At 35.8% G+C, this 17,141-nt stretch overlaps 1 protein-coding gene across 1 annotated transcript; it reads right to left on the bottom strand.

Annotated features, from left to right (window-relative positions):
• Positions 1 to 13,115: 13,115 nt before the first annotated feature.
• On the bottom strand, positions 13,116 to 14,039 carry LOC107159630 (olfactory receptor 1013-like). Its single transcript, XM_015506203.1, has one exon. The coding sequence runs from the start codon at positions 14,037 to 14,039 to the stop codon at positions 13,116 to 13,118; it is 924 nt and encodes a 307-aa protein (XP_015361689.1).
• Positions 14,040 to 17,141: the final 3,102 nt, after the last annotated feature.

The following is a 17,141-nucleotide window of genomic DNA, read 5'->3' as shown; positions in this document are numbered from 1 at the left end:
AATTTATTTTATGACTTTATTGCAGTTTTCAAATTATTGTTTTGTAGTCATGTTTGTTTGAGATTCTGAAGTTCAATTAAACTTCATAATTTATACTTGTAAGAATGAAATATTGGTCAAAACACAGTTTTATTTTCAGGAGTGCTGATTCTTCCTTTCTCTCTCTTTCTGGCCATGAAGTGAACAGTTCTGCTCCAGCAAATCCTTCTGCCATGATGTTACCACAGGCCCAAAGCAACATTGCCAATCAACCATGGAGCAATATTCAAAACTATCAGCCAAAATAAACCTTTGTATGTTATAAGTTAATTATTTTAGGAATGTGTTATAGTGATGGAAGCTAATTACTAGATTTAAAAAGTGAAAAGGATTTCCAGTTCATTTAATTACTAATATTTTTATACTTGTCATCTTTATATAGATGGCAGAACACTTTTCGTTGGAGAAAACTGTCCTTGTCTACGAATTTTGATTTTAATTTATTTTATTGGATTCCAGTCTCATAACTATTCAGAGGAAAGTGATTTGATTCTTTCTACCATACAAAAATAATGATAATTCATCCTTGGATACAGTCAAACAACACAGGAGGGCACACATTCAGTATGACTTCTCTGAAACCCACTATGCAGATGCACAGAGATGCTTCAAGAGTTGGGCTCTGAATTTTTCAGACCCAGAAGACCATGGTAACTTGCAAGTGTATGCCAGCCAGCTCACACATTATTCTCCTAGCTAAGTTTAAAAATTCATATTTGAACCTAAAAATAAATTTAATTGAAAATTATTAAAATTTTTATTTTTGTATTTAGAGAGAAACTTCTTTAGTCTGAATACTTTTTTCTACATTTCAGTTTGCATGAGTAGATAGTCCCCAAAGAATTAAATAATGTGGGTGTTTAAGTGATATACTACAAAAAATGTGTAATTCCCCCCCACACAAAAAAAAATCTTAGAGTGGGGATAACCTGCAGAATAGCATTTTAATAAATGTGTGAGTCAAGTAACAATGAACTATCATATATGTCTGTGTTATTTTAAACAAACCATGTCAATTACAATGGAAAAAATATTTTTTACAAAGTGGAAAATGTTAATTTCAAGAAATGCTGCCATGCGTGTGGCACATGCCTGTAATCCCAGTGGTTCCAGAGGCTGAGGCAGGAGGATGATGAGTTCAACGCCAGTCTCAACAAAAGCAAGGCACTAAGCAACTAAGTGAGTCCATGTCCTCAAGTAAAATACAAAACAGGACTGTGAATGTGTGGTGAGTCAGTAGCTGAGTGACTCTGAGTTCAATTACCTGTTATGCCCCACACCCGAAAAATAAGGGAATTCAGAGAAGTTCTAAATAATTTTAGCTTAAGTCAATGAAGGCCTTCTAGATATGAAATTATTGTGATCTTTATAGTCAGTGTCAAAATATGTTCCTCCCTATGGCTCATGATTATCTTCTAAAAAGAACATTCCGCTTTATAGATTTAAATTTCAAGTTTTCTCATGCAACTCTTGTCTACTGATAAAGCAATTCTGGGCAAGTAATACATTTAAAGTACCTATATTTAAAGCATAATTAGGTGTTTATATATGTGTGTATATATACACACACATATATACATATATTTGAATATATATATATATATATATATATATATATATATATATATATACTTGATTTTTTTTTTTTTAGTGTGTAGCTGTTGGGGTTTGATTCCATTTATTTAGCAAAGTAAAACTGAGATTCAACTATATCTGTGCAGATCAGTTATTTCCTTTTATTCCGAGTAACATTGCTACAATGGGTATACCACAGTTTTTAAATTCTTCTCCCCCAATGAAAGATATTTCCAGTTTTTGATGATTATGAATAAAACCACTATAAACATTCAGTTGTAGAATTTAATGTCAACAGTTGTTTTTCATTTCTTGAGTATGTACTTAAGAACAGGACTGATGGTTTGTCTGTTAAGTGTATGTCTAATTTTATAAGAAACTGCTAAATTGTTTCCAAAGTGGCAATATATATACTTGATTTTCAAAAACACTATTGTTAGTCTTTGACATATGTCTGTCTGTCTCTGTGTGTGTGTGTGTGTGTGTGTGTGTGTGTTAAATATGATATCAAATACTTTAGCAAGTTAAAATCCTCCACACTGGAGGAGAGGGAACTGAGAGCTCCTGGGGAATGAGACCACATGACATTGATCAAATAATGTTATGTGCTTTAAGGAATATGGCACAATGAATTCCATGCTCAAGTATAATTATAATCCACCAATAAACAATCTCCAACATTTACCTAAAATATAAAACTGAAAGAAATCTAAATGTTCCTATGAACTTTTATGGGTGTTGTTTTATTATGCTTCTTCATTCTGCTACTTTAGATGCCTTAAGATTTTTTTTTTTAAATGTTTCTTTTCATGATATTTCCTGATTGTTGCTGGCTTTTATAGGGGCATTTGGTGTTCGTTATTTCCTTACCATGGATTTAATCATAATGTAAAATGTTATATTTTGGTGTCCAGTAGTGAGATACTAGTTCTCTTTGTGAATATTCAACATTTTCAGAAAATGCAATGAGAAGATTGTGAAGATATTTCAAAGAAATCCTTTGTTCAGTAGTTACCACATCTTAGTAGGAAATGGCTGTTACATTGAATGTTTGGATATAATTTGGCACAATTTGTTCTAAGAAGGAAATACAAACCCTTATATGATTCTCCAACCTATGATGAGTTAGTTACTTCACAAATTGCAAGGGAGACTTGGATCCTTGGAGAAAGGGCATCAAACCTGGCCAAAGTGTATGTATTCATCTTCCTCTAAGCCTTTACATAAATGGCTTGTAGCCATTTACCTAGGTATTCCAGATCTCCTGGGGATGTGTTAGGGAATCTTGATTGTCAACTGGTTTGGATTGAGAGATGACTAGGAAATTCAGAAAGCACACTTCTGAGTGTATTTGTGAGAGAAGAGATGATTGACATGTGCATCAGTAAACTGAGTAAGGAAGGCCTGTCCTGAATGTGGGGAAACCATCAAATGAGGCGAGTGTCCAGATGAAACCAAAAGTGGAATAAAGAGGAAGTCCACAAATCTACAAGTGTATACAAGCTGGATTCTTCTTGAGCAGGTGTTTTTGGGTTTTGCTATGACCCTTGTCCCAGAGCATTAAACTACAGATTCTTTAGGCTTTTATTGTGAATTCACAACAAGGAGTCACCAGGGAAATCCCAGCGTTCAGCCTTGGACTGGGGCTGCATCACTGGTTTTTCTTGTTCTGATCTTCCAACTTCTTGGACTGAGCAGCTACTGATTTCTCATCAACTGGACTAAAGAAAGCAATGTGTACTATTACTTTGTCCTGAGTGCATGCCTCAGTGGTTCCAAATATACAGCAGATCATTATTTACCCAGAAGCAAAATCACAATTAGGTAGAGATACAAGTAAAACAGAATCATTTTAAGTTCCTTCCTCTCACTCTTAGCACAGGAGTTAACATTGTTTAAAGACTCAAATGCAATGGAAGTTATTCACATTTCTCCCTGTAGACACTCTCTACTAAAACAGCAAAGAAAATGCAATCCCAAGTTCTTGGGAGAAATAGAGAGGTAAATGTATTCACTAAAGTCTTGAATGTTGCAGAGTTCATGTGTTCCCTTCTACTCATCTCTTTTGAGTAGTGGGATGAATTGAGGGTCTTCTCTATGGAAATTATGATTGAACATTTTTAATAGGTCAACAGGTCCAAGCCATGCTGCAGAAATAGTGTTTTTCTTTGAAAACAAAATGAAGAGAATAAAATGGAGGCTGAATTAGGAACTATTTATCTTTAAAGACTACAATTGAATGAGGTTTTCCCTAACATGCAACAATTGAGCCTTGGAGGGATAAGCAAAGAACTTTGAGGTCAGCGTGTTTATAGAAACAGGGACTAAGACAAGCTAAGACCATCACACTGCCCTGAGTCTTCAAAGTCAAGAACTGTCATACAGGAAGTCCTACATTCCTTATGTCCACAAAGATGTACACACTTCTGTCTATGTTTGCATTTATGTGGAAATTGCTACTAGTCAACTAGATGAGTTCACATGCACTGTGAATGCATGTCAGCCTGTTTCCCCACATATTCCATTTGATGCCCAAGGGACCATTGTACATCATGGCCATAGCAGGTGACATGAAATCTATACCTATATCTATACCATTTTCTTCCCCTCATCTGGGTGATTTGGCTGCTTCTATTAGGTCCAAATGCTAAAGGCAGAAACCTTTGCCTGTGATATGCCTGTGATATGCCATCACTTTCTGGGAGGACTGGTGGATCATTTGGGTAGCAGGAAGTTGAGATTAGACAACTTCTTGCTTAACCTTGAAGGGGTAATGACTTGCTTTCTGGAATAAGTACCTATTATAGATTTATTTAATTTACCCATTGTTCCTGCCAGTCAGTCTAGGTATTGACTTATATAATCCTTATGCATGTTTTATTAGTGTTGTCACTCATTAATCCTGCTTATAATCCATACTCCAAGCATCTCTTCTGATAGTCCTCCAAACATTTTATTTAATGCCCATCACAATTGTCTTTTTAAAATGCATTATGGTCCTCAATTGTCTTAATGATTGCATGAGATTGCCTATTCGTAAATTCAAGCTGAGTACCTATTCCAATTTAAACTACGTCAGGGAATATGAAGAGTCACAAGTGTGTTCCCATAACTATGCACCTAAATACACTGCCAAAGAGTCTCCTGGGGGAACACTTCAACATGGGGAAAAGGGAATTATATTATGCAGTCTTGCTATAAAGGCAAGGATGCAGAGGTGATTTCTAAAATTTTACCAGAATTAAGGTTGCTTTTGATTAGAATCCTAATGGATTTATATTCAAGTTGTGGGAAGAAAGAAAGGAAAAATATTGTGTCAGACAAAATTCTCTAATATAATGTCACTTAGAAAGATTGTTCCACACCAATGCAGGGTGAAAGGGCAACCTCAATCTATTTACCAAGTGCTCATCTACCCAAACCAGGTCAGAATGACAGAGGTCAGAATAAAGGAGACAGTACCACAGAGGACCCTGGGATTGACAAGGGCCACACATGCAATCAGGGAAGTCAGATTTGCTCAGAGAAAGCATGCCAAGGAACTGGGCCCAGAAGACACTTGTGGGAAATATAGAAACAGAGACATTGGATTGTAACCCTGGTTTTATTATTCTACTTATGAGTGATTTTTTTTTTATAATGGAAGAAATCCAGTGAACACAGTCTAGATAGATGAAAACTGGGTTGTTTCTTCTGTCAGAAAAAATTGACTCAGAGAAAGAGAATATTTTGTTGTTCCTTCATTTGAACCATATTTTAATCACCCACCTGTCATCCCTACCTCAGCCCACTATGTTAACTTGGTTCAAGTTCCTTCGTAGGATCATAAATTCCAGCCTTCTTCTCTGGAATAGCCATTCCTTATGCTACTTGCCTTTAGAAATGGTGCAGACTCTCAGAACTCTGTGCTTTCACCTTGGAAAACCTCTCCTTCTACCCTCTCTTTTTCATGGCTTTCATGCCTCTCTTATGGTTGAAAATTCTTACATATTTTTTTACCTGCTACAATGTTACTGATGCCACAGAATTTAAGTAAAGAGTGAGTCTAAACCATCGATTGATCCCCATACTCATACATAAGACAAAGTGAATCATTCCCTGCAGAGGGGGCCAAATCTAACCAGACCCAGTGTGATCTACCTACAGAGCTCTATGAAACATCTGGATTTTGTTTAATCCCCGTCCTGAATCTTGATAAGAGAGATGTGAAAATTGTAACTGCTCACACAACACAGACCTGAAGTTACACACTTTATAGATTTTATTTCATTCAGATCTTGAACAGTTCAAGAATATAAAACATGTCTAGGGAAGTGTGGTATTTTTTTTTAAAAAGGGTAAAATTGAAAATACGGAAACGTATAGAGGTGACATTTCTTTTTTTCATGTTTTATTGGTGCATTATAGTTGTTTGTAATGATGGGGTTTGTGGTTATATATTCATACACACACACGATATAAAAATATAATCTGTTTAATATCATTACCCAGTACTTTCCCTTCTTTTCCTCATCGGTCTCTCCCTTGCCTATATTCTCATATTTTCTCTCTGATTTTCTTACCCCCCAATCTTCTGTTGCCATTTCCTCTGATGCTTGACTATATGGGAGAGCACATAATCCTTGACTTTCATTTCTTTAAGAGGGAAAATCATTTAAACACACACACACACACACACACACACACTCAGAAACTATTTAAGCAGAACTGAAAAGTTTTATGTCTCTATATTTTTAAGGAAGCACATTGAATTTTTAGAGTTTGTTATTGTAACTTCTCGTGCAATTATAAATGCTTCCCAATTTTGCATGGATTTCCACCTGATTGTGCTGTGCAGAGAGGATGAATGATGTGGAAGAGGGGAAGCAAATTTGCAACATGAGTCACACTACTGGGATTCAGATACAGGAGATGCTGTTAGGAGATTTGCAAATGCAAAAGGCACCAAGCCTGTAGGACTAGAGAAAGATAAAAATGTACAAGTTTCATATACAATGCTTAAATGTGTTCATAAATTCTAAGTTTTTTTTTGTGGTTGGAAAAGAAAAGTAAGAACACAAAACTTATTGAAGAAATGATAGCTTAGGAAACAGGGAATACTCCTCTCTACTTCCTGCTAGGTGACCTTCCCAATCAAGCAGTCATTTTATTGGATTTGATTGACAGAATTCCACATATTTTATAATGCTATTGTCCAACAACATAGTTCAAACATAATTTAAGTTGAAGACAGTAAAATTATCAATCTGAAAAAGATGCATAACTTTAGAGTCAGGAAAAGTCAAGTTTATAGATGTTTAAATTTTAGATGCATCTACTGTGCCATGAGAAGCTAGCATGGTCTTTTATTAATTAAATAAAGGAGAACCAATCAGGAATCCCCTATGATAAATTGCCTTGGAACCCAAAATGTACAAATTGAGAAACTTCTGATAACATTGATAAAATTTTCCACTTTTTAAAAAAAAATTTTTATTGTTGGTTGTTCAAAACATTATATAGTTCTTGATATATCATATTTCACACTTTGATTCAAGTGGGTTATGAACTCCCATTTTTACCCCATATACAGATTGCAGAATCACATCAGTTACACATCCATTGATTTACATATTGCCATACTAGTGTCTGTTGTATTCTGCTGCCTTTCCTATCCTCTACTATCCCCCTCCCCTCCCCTCCCCTCTTCTCTCTCTACCCCCTCTACTGTCATTCATTTCTCCCCCTTGTATTATTTTCCCCTTTCCCCTCACTTCCTCTTGTGTGTAATTTTGTATAACCCTGAGGGTCTCCTTCCATTTCCATGCAATTTCCCTTCTCTCTCCCTTTCCCTCCCACCTCTCATCCCAGTTTAATGTTAATCTTCTTCTCATGCTCTTTGTCCCTACTCTGTTCTTAGTTACTCTCCTTATATCAAAGAAGACATTTGACATTTGTTTTTAAATTTTCCACTTTTGTTTGTGAAAAATCTTCCCTTTATAAAGAGCCATGAATAAGCAGGAAGAAGTGCTGAGAATATTATGTCCTTTTCCAATAGGTGATATTAAAAGGATTTCTGAAAATTTCAACAAGCTTAATTTATGTATACAATTTCACAGTCTTTTATTGAATAACCATTAAAATCAAGCATTTATTAGAATATACTAGAATTTGTGTTGATTTTGTTTCTCATTGTATTATATATACTAACAGGCATTTTCCTAGTGTCTGTTTTCATTAGATAGATAACACTGAATTTCTGTGTTGATGAATGTGAAAACTCTTCTCTGATTCTTACTTATAAAATAGTACAGCACATACCTAGAAAGAGAGTATAACAAGTGATGGAACCTCTCCCTGGGATTCTGAATCATTGATGTCTATTTACCCCATAGTGTGCCAGGAGCCATGTTCTTGTGCACAAAGGCCATATTCCTAGATATCTGCATACCTGAGCCTGATTATGACCTTTTCCAGCCACTGTTTCCTCAAAGCTCCAGGCTATGGTATTGGCAAAGAGGACTTTCTCAGAGTTCAGTGCAGAGTGACTGAACAACTGAAATTACTCATGATCCACTTTACTACTTTCAATTTCAAGATGTTGATTTTACATAAAATCAGAAATATAATTCATGTCCATTTTGTTATGGACCAAATATTTTTTTTGAAGCATGATTATGGGCAATCCATTTATGCACCAATCACTAGGGATTCAGAAGAGAACACAAAAGTGTATAGGCCTTTCCTTCTGCTGCCTATGGTCCAGGTTGTCATGACTATAGATCTGGGCCATATTTGGAGAAATGGTGAGAGCTTATGTGGTATGCCCAAGACTTGAAGAGTTCTCACTTGCCATGTCCTTGTGCATCTCTGATGTTCTAGAATATAGTACTCTTACACTCTTCTTTACCTATTTGGACAGGGATTCCTGAACTGTGTGTACTGGTCATTAAGAAGAACAGATGGGTTTCAGGAGCCCAGGATTCCTCCTGAGAATGCACCTAGAAAATGTTGTTTGTTGAATAGTTTGTCCAACTCTGTTGAAGAGGACCTGTTAGATTCTCATTAGGGTCCTTGTTTCGGAGTTATTGCTCTACAGGCTTTAGATTTGCAATGTTGAAAATGAAAGGCTTCTAGAATTAGATGTTAACATTTTCTGGAACAGCTTTTGTCAGAGAAATTTCAGGGACAATGACAGAGTAAGTGAAATTTCTTTTAGAGTGGCTTAAATCTTAGGCTCTGGATTGACTCTTAAAAATAGTTGTCGATCCCACAATAAATATTAAAAACATTTCCCATTTTATTATTTTGAACTTGACAAAAGAAGAAATTTGGGAAAATAGCATGGAATATTATCAAGAAGTAAAAAAATATATGCTGATAGTCCTTCTAGACATTGTGAAAAACATAAGAGGAGACATCCTAAATGAAGAATTATCAGTTTTCGTTTGGTAGAATTTCAAATAAGATTGCCAGCTAAGTGTGAATCCCACTCTCAACAGAAGCGAATAATTTTAGAGCAACTGTGCACCCCTTCACTAAATTTAAAAATTTATATAAAATTTTAAAATACCCAACACATATCCTTAAAGTCTAGAGCCTTCCATTCACTGATTGGTACAGACAGAACAGGTGCTTACCAAGCCCATCTGTTCTTTCTGGGCACAAGAAAAGCTAAAATTTGCAGACACTTTTATGGTTAAGTCAAGATTATGTGATTACATTCTGTCCAATGGATACACCAAAAAACCCAACAATCAATCAGTCATTGCAAATGTTAAAAATCAAAACAAACAAAATGTGATCCATATACTTAGAAAACTTAGTGTTTGAAAAATGTAAGTTCAATGAAAACATAATAAAATTTATCTTGCCAGTAAATGTAAAGAAAAAATACATCTGTCAAATACATTTGTGTCTTTCATACTTTTGAATCAATATTTCTGTAAATATAAAATTCCTCCAAAATGATTAAGTCTTTTTTTTTCAAAAGGGAGAGTTTGTAATCTACGAGATGAAAACTGAATTTGAAGGGGGCTTTTATTATTATCCTTTATATAAAGGGGTATGAAAAGAAGATTGAAGGGGGGGTGTATCATTATCCTTTATATTCTTCAGTGTTCTTTGTTTTGGTAACACTGACTTAGTAGAAAGAGTGTTTTCTTTTTATTAGCAACAGGCATGAAATTACATAATTTATATAGTAAAAATAGAAAAAGAATGAAATTGGTTTAACCAATATTTTTACATATATTAAATTTAATAGATCATTTTATTAAGAATCATACATTTAAAACTTTTGCCTTTTTTATAATTTTGAATCCCTAAACTGATAGCCACAAAGTACATCCCAACCTCATCTTAGCAGGGAGAATCTCCTCTCTTGGTTAATTCTTACAATCCATTAAGCAAAAGCAATACAGTGGTTTTAGTGTATCCATCATGGCTAGAAAAAAAAGCACATACATAGTGTTATTGTGGAGCTGATTATGGTGTAAAATTTGCATGTATCTTTGAGTGAAAGTGTCCCTATCTGGCCCTACACCATAGGCCTAAGAAGGCTGAGTCAGTGCCTGGTCTAGTTCTCCACTGTATATATCTCTTCAGAGGCTCCAATACAGCACATAGTAAAGGAACACTTGATAGATAAAAATTTTGAGTTAGGTAATTAATTAATCAATATGCAGATACACAGTTAGTTCCATTTTTTTAAATTAAAAAAACAAAGTACAGAACAGAATGTACAATATTTTCTTATCTACCCCTATGTGCATATTACACATGTATTTATAACTCTCATTGCAAATAGTTAAAAATACTCAATGAGGAAATGAAGGAACAGTTAATGATTGTCACAGCTATAGAGGAAAGGGGAGGTGTGGGCTGGGAGGATTGGTTGGTTCTCAGTGCACACCCTTGCATATCTTATTGCATCTCAGTCAGTGGCCACTACCAAACACGAGTAGAATTATTCCACTCACTTCTCAACAAGTTTCAGAGAAACTAATGTGGAAGGCAATTATAAATAAGAACCAATGAGTTGAAGTCCCACCCCACCCCCCCATAAAAGAAAAGAAATTAAAAAAAAAGAGGATGGAAAACCTATCCTTTTTACCCATATAATATTAAATACTCTGGACTCACATATACTATGGAGCCTTCTCAGTTTTCAGGTGTTTCTGGATCTTCTGGGCCACGTGGCAGAGTTGGAATTGCAGCTTCATAATTCACCTTTTCATACACAGGTGTATGCACACAGATATCCTGTGGATTGTTTCTCTGAGGAACCCAGGCAAATGTCCCCGCTGTGCTTCTCATTATTTAAAATAACATCAATCAATGAGATTTTTTTTTCTTGCACAGAGTAGCTTTCTTTTAAACATTTGCTTATTTTGAAATCTTAAATTTCATTACACATGCATCAGATTATCATAATGTGCCTCAAATTGTTGTATAAATGTATAACAAAAATTAAAAATCAATTAAAAATAGAAAGTTTAGTTAATTATGTCTAAAAGACACATCTTGGAAACCATGTGTATATCAAGAATTTAAACTTTACCTGTGACTTGAATAAATAAATCTCCTTCAATGTTCATTCTGTGAGTTGGAGTTGGAGCTCAGTGGTAGAGCTCTGGACTTTCATTTTTAAGGTTCTATCCCCAGCACCACACACACACACACACACACACACACACACACACATAATGTTTATAGTGTAATTTCAAGTTAATGTGGCTAATTCTGAGCTAAAAATCATGGATGAAGCAATTCCCGAGAGAGAGAGAGAGAGAGAGAGAGAGAGAGAGAGAGAGAGAGAGAACTTACTACTAAATATATACTTAATCAAATTTAAAACATCTTCTAAAACATGACCCATATCTAACTACATTTTTATCATTATTAGGTTTTATATTTTCCAAGGATCATAATTAGCTATACTTTATCTGCTTTTTTCTAGGGCTTTAGGGATATTTATACATGACTCTGGAGTCAAATAACTCATTCATATGAAAAATAAATTAGAAACACACTTAGATTGGCCAAGGTTACAGTAACAGTGTATATACTGATTTTTATTCGGTGAAGAACTTCATTCTTCTCCAAAAAGGAGAGAATCGATGCCTGGACAATGGTTGGAACCATCTCTGTAGTTAGGTGTCACTGTTGAAGACACTGGGAAGTCTTGACAATACAGTTGTCACATATGCTGTACTTTTAGTAGCCAGTGTTTCCCTCTGGAATGATTTTTCCATATTCACACAACTGACATAAAATAACTGATGTTCTGCCACTGAAGTAGGCCAATTGGCTCTGCTAGTATTTCTTAAGGTAAATGTAGGTTACGGAAATTTTATTATCCTTAGTTGGAGAGAAAAATATATCTTTCAGAAAACCAGAGACTGAGCAGGCATAGCTTTCCAAATGAAGTATCCTGGAATTCCACTGTTGGACCCTGTTTCTATTGGTTACTGTAAATTACAATTGGCACTGATAATCTCCCTGGGCCTCACATTTCACATGAACACAGGTGACCAGCAGTGTACATACGTCCATTTGCTGTAGATGGAGTTCCTCTGTTTTCCAGGTCTATTGGGCTAATGCATAGCTCCTTAAAATTTTTCTTTTCATTTAAACAAATACAAAAAGATATATTTACATTAAAAGCATAACTTACATTAATATTCTCTCACTTTGAAAATTTACTCAAATATAATGTGCCATTATCATGTTTGATCGTTACAGTATTCTTTCTGTAAAATTTTCCCCAAGAGTACTGGGTGCTCAAGACTACTATTCCTCAAATGATTTTACTTTATTGTAGTTATTTTTATTATAATAATTGTTTGATGATTAGATTGTCACTATTTAGATGCAAAAGTCTTCATAAATTTATTCACAGAAACTAAAGTGGGGTCGAGAGAGTTCTGCTGTGGATTTAGAAATCATCTATGGAATGTTTTTTTTTAAAGACCTTATATAAGAGACATAGAGATGAGAACAATCTCACTTGCTGAGAATAATGTCCACTAAACTGTTTCTTAGGTGCCTCTGGATTTTTGTACTAAAATTTCTCACTTAAAAAATCTAAAAATGATTAAAATACTCTGCTAAAGGAAAGGACAGTAGTGAATATCATCAAGTTTCAATATTTTTGTTCATATTTGTGTGAAATAACTGTACAGCTGAGATTCTGTAAGCACCTACCAAATGCTCTTCTGTTAAGAGGAGTAAGGTCTGTGCAACATCATAAAGCAGGAAGATAACATTGTTTTTGGCTTTAAGTTCTTTGTTTATAAAATAGAGCAACATGAAATTCAATCCAAATATGTACAATTTTTGTAAAATTTATCTTCTGTATTACTGTGAATTTATTATCTTAGATTCTTGACCTACTATATGTCAAGGGCAGAAATCCCATAATTTGCATTATATTATATCACAAGGGAGCACAAGAGCACCTCTGCTTGATACATAAATAACCTCATCAACAATGGAATATGCTCTCCTCATATGGAAAGTCATGATCGTTTGAGCAGTTTATTCAGAGCCTCTTTCACATCCTTATTCCTCAGGCTGTAGATCAAGGGATTCAACATGGGAAACACCACAGTGTAAAAGGTAGAGACGATTTTGTCTGTGTCAAAAGAGTAGCTAGTTTGGGGGCGAGAGTAGATGTAGAGGATGGAGCCATAGTACAGGGTGACAGAGACCAGGTGGGAGGAGCAGGTGGAGAAGGCCTTGAGGCGGCCCTGGGTGGAGCGGATCCTCAAGATGGTGGCGATGATGAAGAGGTAGGAGGCCAGGATGAGCGCTATGGGGGTAATGACATTGGAACTCAGAAGAAAGTACATCAGAGCCTGGTAGCCATCTGTCCTGCCACAGGCCAGCTTCACCAGGGGAAGCAAGTCACAGAAAAAGTCATCAATGATGTTGTCATTACAGAAGTCAAAGGAAAAGGTTTTCTTGGTGAGGACAGAAGAGTTAATAAAGCCACCAAGATATGAGGCTGCTGCTAAAAATACACATAGTTTCATGGGCATGGCCTGAGAATAAAGCAGTGGTTTTGAGATGGCCACATAGCGGTCATAAGCCATGACAGCCAGCAGGTAACACTCAGTATAGTCCAGCCCAGCTGAGAAGAGGAACTGAGCCAGGCAGCCAGCAAAGGAGATGCTGTTGTCTTCGGAGATGCAGATTACTAGGATCTTTGGAATGTAGACACAGGACAACCAGAGATCCAGAAAAGACAGATTTCCAATGAAAAAATACATGGGTGTGTGGAGCCTAGAGTCATTACAGATCAGCCCTATGAGGGAGGTGTTTCCTGCCACAGTCAAAACGTACATGATAAGGAATACCACAAAGAGGACCAGCTGCATCATGGGGTCTCGTGTGAAGCCCAGCAGGATGAACTCTGTCACTGTGTGATTTTCCCTCTGCATGGCTTAGAATATTTCACTTTAGAAGAGTGAAAAAAAATTTCACTTGAATCATTTTGCTGACAACAAAAAGATAAATGTGCTAAATATGTAAGAAGACATTTCTGATAATTTTAGTCTTGGAGGCAATAATCTTTGTGATCCTTTAGCATGTTTTCATTTTGTAATTAGTTGAACAAAAATTCCAGTGACTGTGATATCTGCTTATACTATAGTCTTCCACCTGGAACCCAGGAAAGTACTTAGTCCATATTTAATTCTTAAAATTGGTATAAATAAGTGTCAATTTTCGTAATAAATTCATTTCCGAGTAAAATATAAGCTTGTTTTACTTTGCCTGTTGCTACTTTTCTTCCGTTAGAGACTCAGTAACCTCACATAGATAAATCCAATAATTAAGTTGATTTATATTCTGATTTTAACTATATGCAATAATTGTTATACTATTCTTGCTGGAAAATGCTCTCTTTACTTGATTTCCAGATCTTGTACCTATCTGTATCTATTTTCGTTTGCTTGCTGCATTTTCTCAGTGTTGTTATGCTAGGTTTTGAATTTTAGATTGCTTCCAGAATCAACTATCAGACCTTCTTGTTTTAATCACTGTAATCAGCCCCTGGCGACCTTATCCAGTCTGATGACTTTAAATGTCCCTACGATGTAAATGAGTCTGAAAGAAATATTTCTTCACCATGTGTCCTTTATATATTCACCATTTTGATTTAGTTACCTACTGTAACAGGATGTCTATTAGACAACACAGAAAAAAAATATGTTATCGAGAATTTTTTCTAATCTTACTTCTCTTTTATGCTACAGCAGAAATAGGATTTGTTCAAGCTCATAGAAAATGATTTACTGTTGACTGAGCCTCACTTTCAATCTGATGGAATGGCAACAGTCCCTGGTCTCAACCTTCCAAATATACATACAGAACGTGGCCACATTCCCCAGATCCAACCTTTCTACTCTGGAGGAAGCCACCATCCCTCCCATGGGTATTACTGCAGGAGCCTCCTGGCCATTTCTCTGCTCCTATTCTTACCTCACTTGAGTCTCTCGACTTGGTGACCGGAGGGCTCATCTTAATGCGATCTTGTCACTCTTCCATTCTAAACACTCCAGGCACTCCAGTGACCCCCCCAATTCATTGAGAGCAAAAGAAAAAATCCTTGCAAATCCATCTATGGTCCATGTGCTCTGGGCCTGTCCTCTCTACTCCCTGGGCCACTGTTCTCCCCTTCACTGCTCACTGCACTACAGCCATGGTATCCCCACGTCTGTGCCCAGAACAGTCAGGATGTGTTCACTGCCTTCCTGGCAGCTCTTCCTTGGTTGGGATGCTTTCCCTGTTGTGTCCTCATAGCTGAAACTCTCACCTCTCAGTCCTTACCAGTCTCTACTAGTACTTTAAAGGATCTCCCAAGTCAATGCATTGCAGTCCACTCCCCTCACATATCTTTTATCTCTTTCCTACCTGATTCTCACCACTCCACTGCCCATTACCCAATATTCCATACATCTCACTAATGTAACTCCTTCCACTCCACTAGAAAATTCTTTCTCCATTTGCATTTGAGATAAAGCATATGATACTTTAATACATATCTCATGTTGTTTTACCTTTATTATGAGATTACATGGGTTGCTTATTTTAATTCAAATATTTAATACAAAAGAACAATTTCATTGTGACAAAATATTTCCGTGGATCCATGAAAACTTACAGGGTTTGTGGTGGAAAAGTTGAAGGCTCCTGGATTCCAACTAACTCTTAACGTCTTTTCATTTGAATATGCTCTTACCTGAAAATCTGATCATTTATAAAAAGAGCAGCTAAAAATTTTGAACTCTGTATTCGCATCAAGCTTTACACTGGGCGCTTCTCATGTAATATTTCACTTATTCCTCACAGCACACTTCTCTATGTTCAAATATAATGGAAATATTTTGTATATAATCAAATTGAGATTTAGCATGTAGCTAAAAATTAACAATTATTAGGTGTTACTGCTTTCTTTTGAGACCAGATACCTCACTACCAAGCCATCTTCTTTCCTTTTGACATAAGCTAAGCATTTCCAAATGGGCTCCATGGTCTCTCTCATGTAGAGTTTGACACCTTAACTCAAAACCAAGAGAATAAAGCTGAGAGGTTCAGATGTTCACAGGCAAATTCCTCACACATGTGGTCAATGAAAGTTTCTAGGCTCTGCCCAAATCATCTGCTGGAAGATCTCTGTGTCTTTATCTTATCTCTAAGCCTGATTATGAGTCCATAAACATTCTAATTTCCCCACCCCGGACAAGCACACTTACCTGACATTCACAGTCACAACCAACATAGGACCACACTGCAGATCCAGGTGACTTATTCCTGCTCAGTCTCCCCAGTGTATTTGATGTCTCAAGCACCCCAGGGGCTCTTAGTTTAGAACGTCTCTGAAATAGCAATTAACTGAAAAGTGAATTGACATTAGCTTGTTCAGTAGAAAAGAGGAAAATGATTTTTAAAATTATGATTTTAATATGTTGAAAGCCTACTCTACAAAATCTCTACCTAGGAAGATTTAAAAAAAAATAACTTAACCTTTATTTGTTTTTACTGTGGTGCTGAGGATTGAACCCAGTGCCTCACTTGTGCTAGGCAAATACTTTGTTACTGAACTACAACCCAGCCCCCTAGGAAGTTTTGAATAATAAAACATCAATAAATGTTGTCAAATAACTATTATAATATGTGGTATAAATAATATCATAATCTAGCAAATATATACAGAACAATTAATTAGCCTGCATATGAAAATTTATAAAGTATGATTTGAGCCTAAGTCAATTTGGTCATAAAGTTTGTGGTTTGTTTGCTGTATTGGGGGAAGTTCATAGAAGGATAATCTAAGAATATCTATTTGTCTGTTACTAAATTTCTTCAGAGGTGAATTTAGCTTATCCTAAGTGTCTATAAAGGTAGATTTTTTTCTTCAAAAAACATATCCTTTCACTCTTATAAAACCATGATTCAATTTTAAGTTATAAAAGCTCTCATAATAGTTTATGTAATAATGACAATGTGACCATTTTAAACCAAGGTATCACACTTGCTAA

This window comes from Marmota marmota, unplaced genomic scaffold (assembly GCF_001458135.2).
Source record: "Marmota marmota marmota unplaced genomic scaffold, marMar, whole genome shotgun sequence".
NCBI classification, from domain to species: domain Eukaryota; kingdom Metazoa; phylum Chordata; class Mammalia; order Rodentia; family Sciuridae; genus Marmota; species Marmota marmota.
This window is presented reverse-complemented; position numbering and strand designations above follow the sequence as displayed.

Excerpts from the sequence above, each read along its gene's own strand:
- LOC107159630 (XM_015506203.1), bottom strand. The coding sequence starts at position 14,039 with ATGCAGAGGGAAAATCACACAGTGACAGAGTTCATCCTGCTGGGCTTC.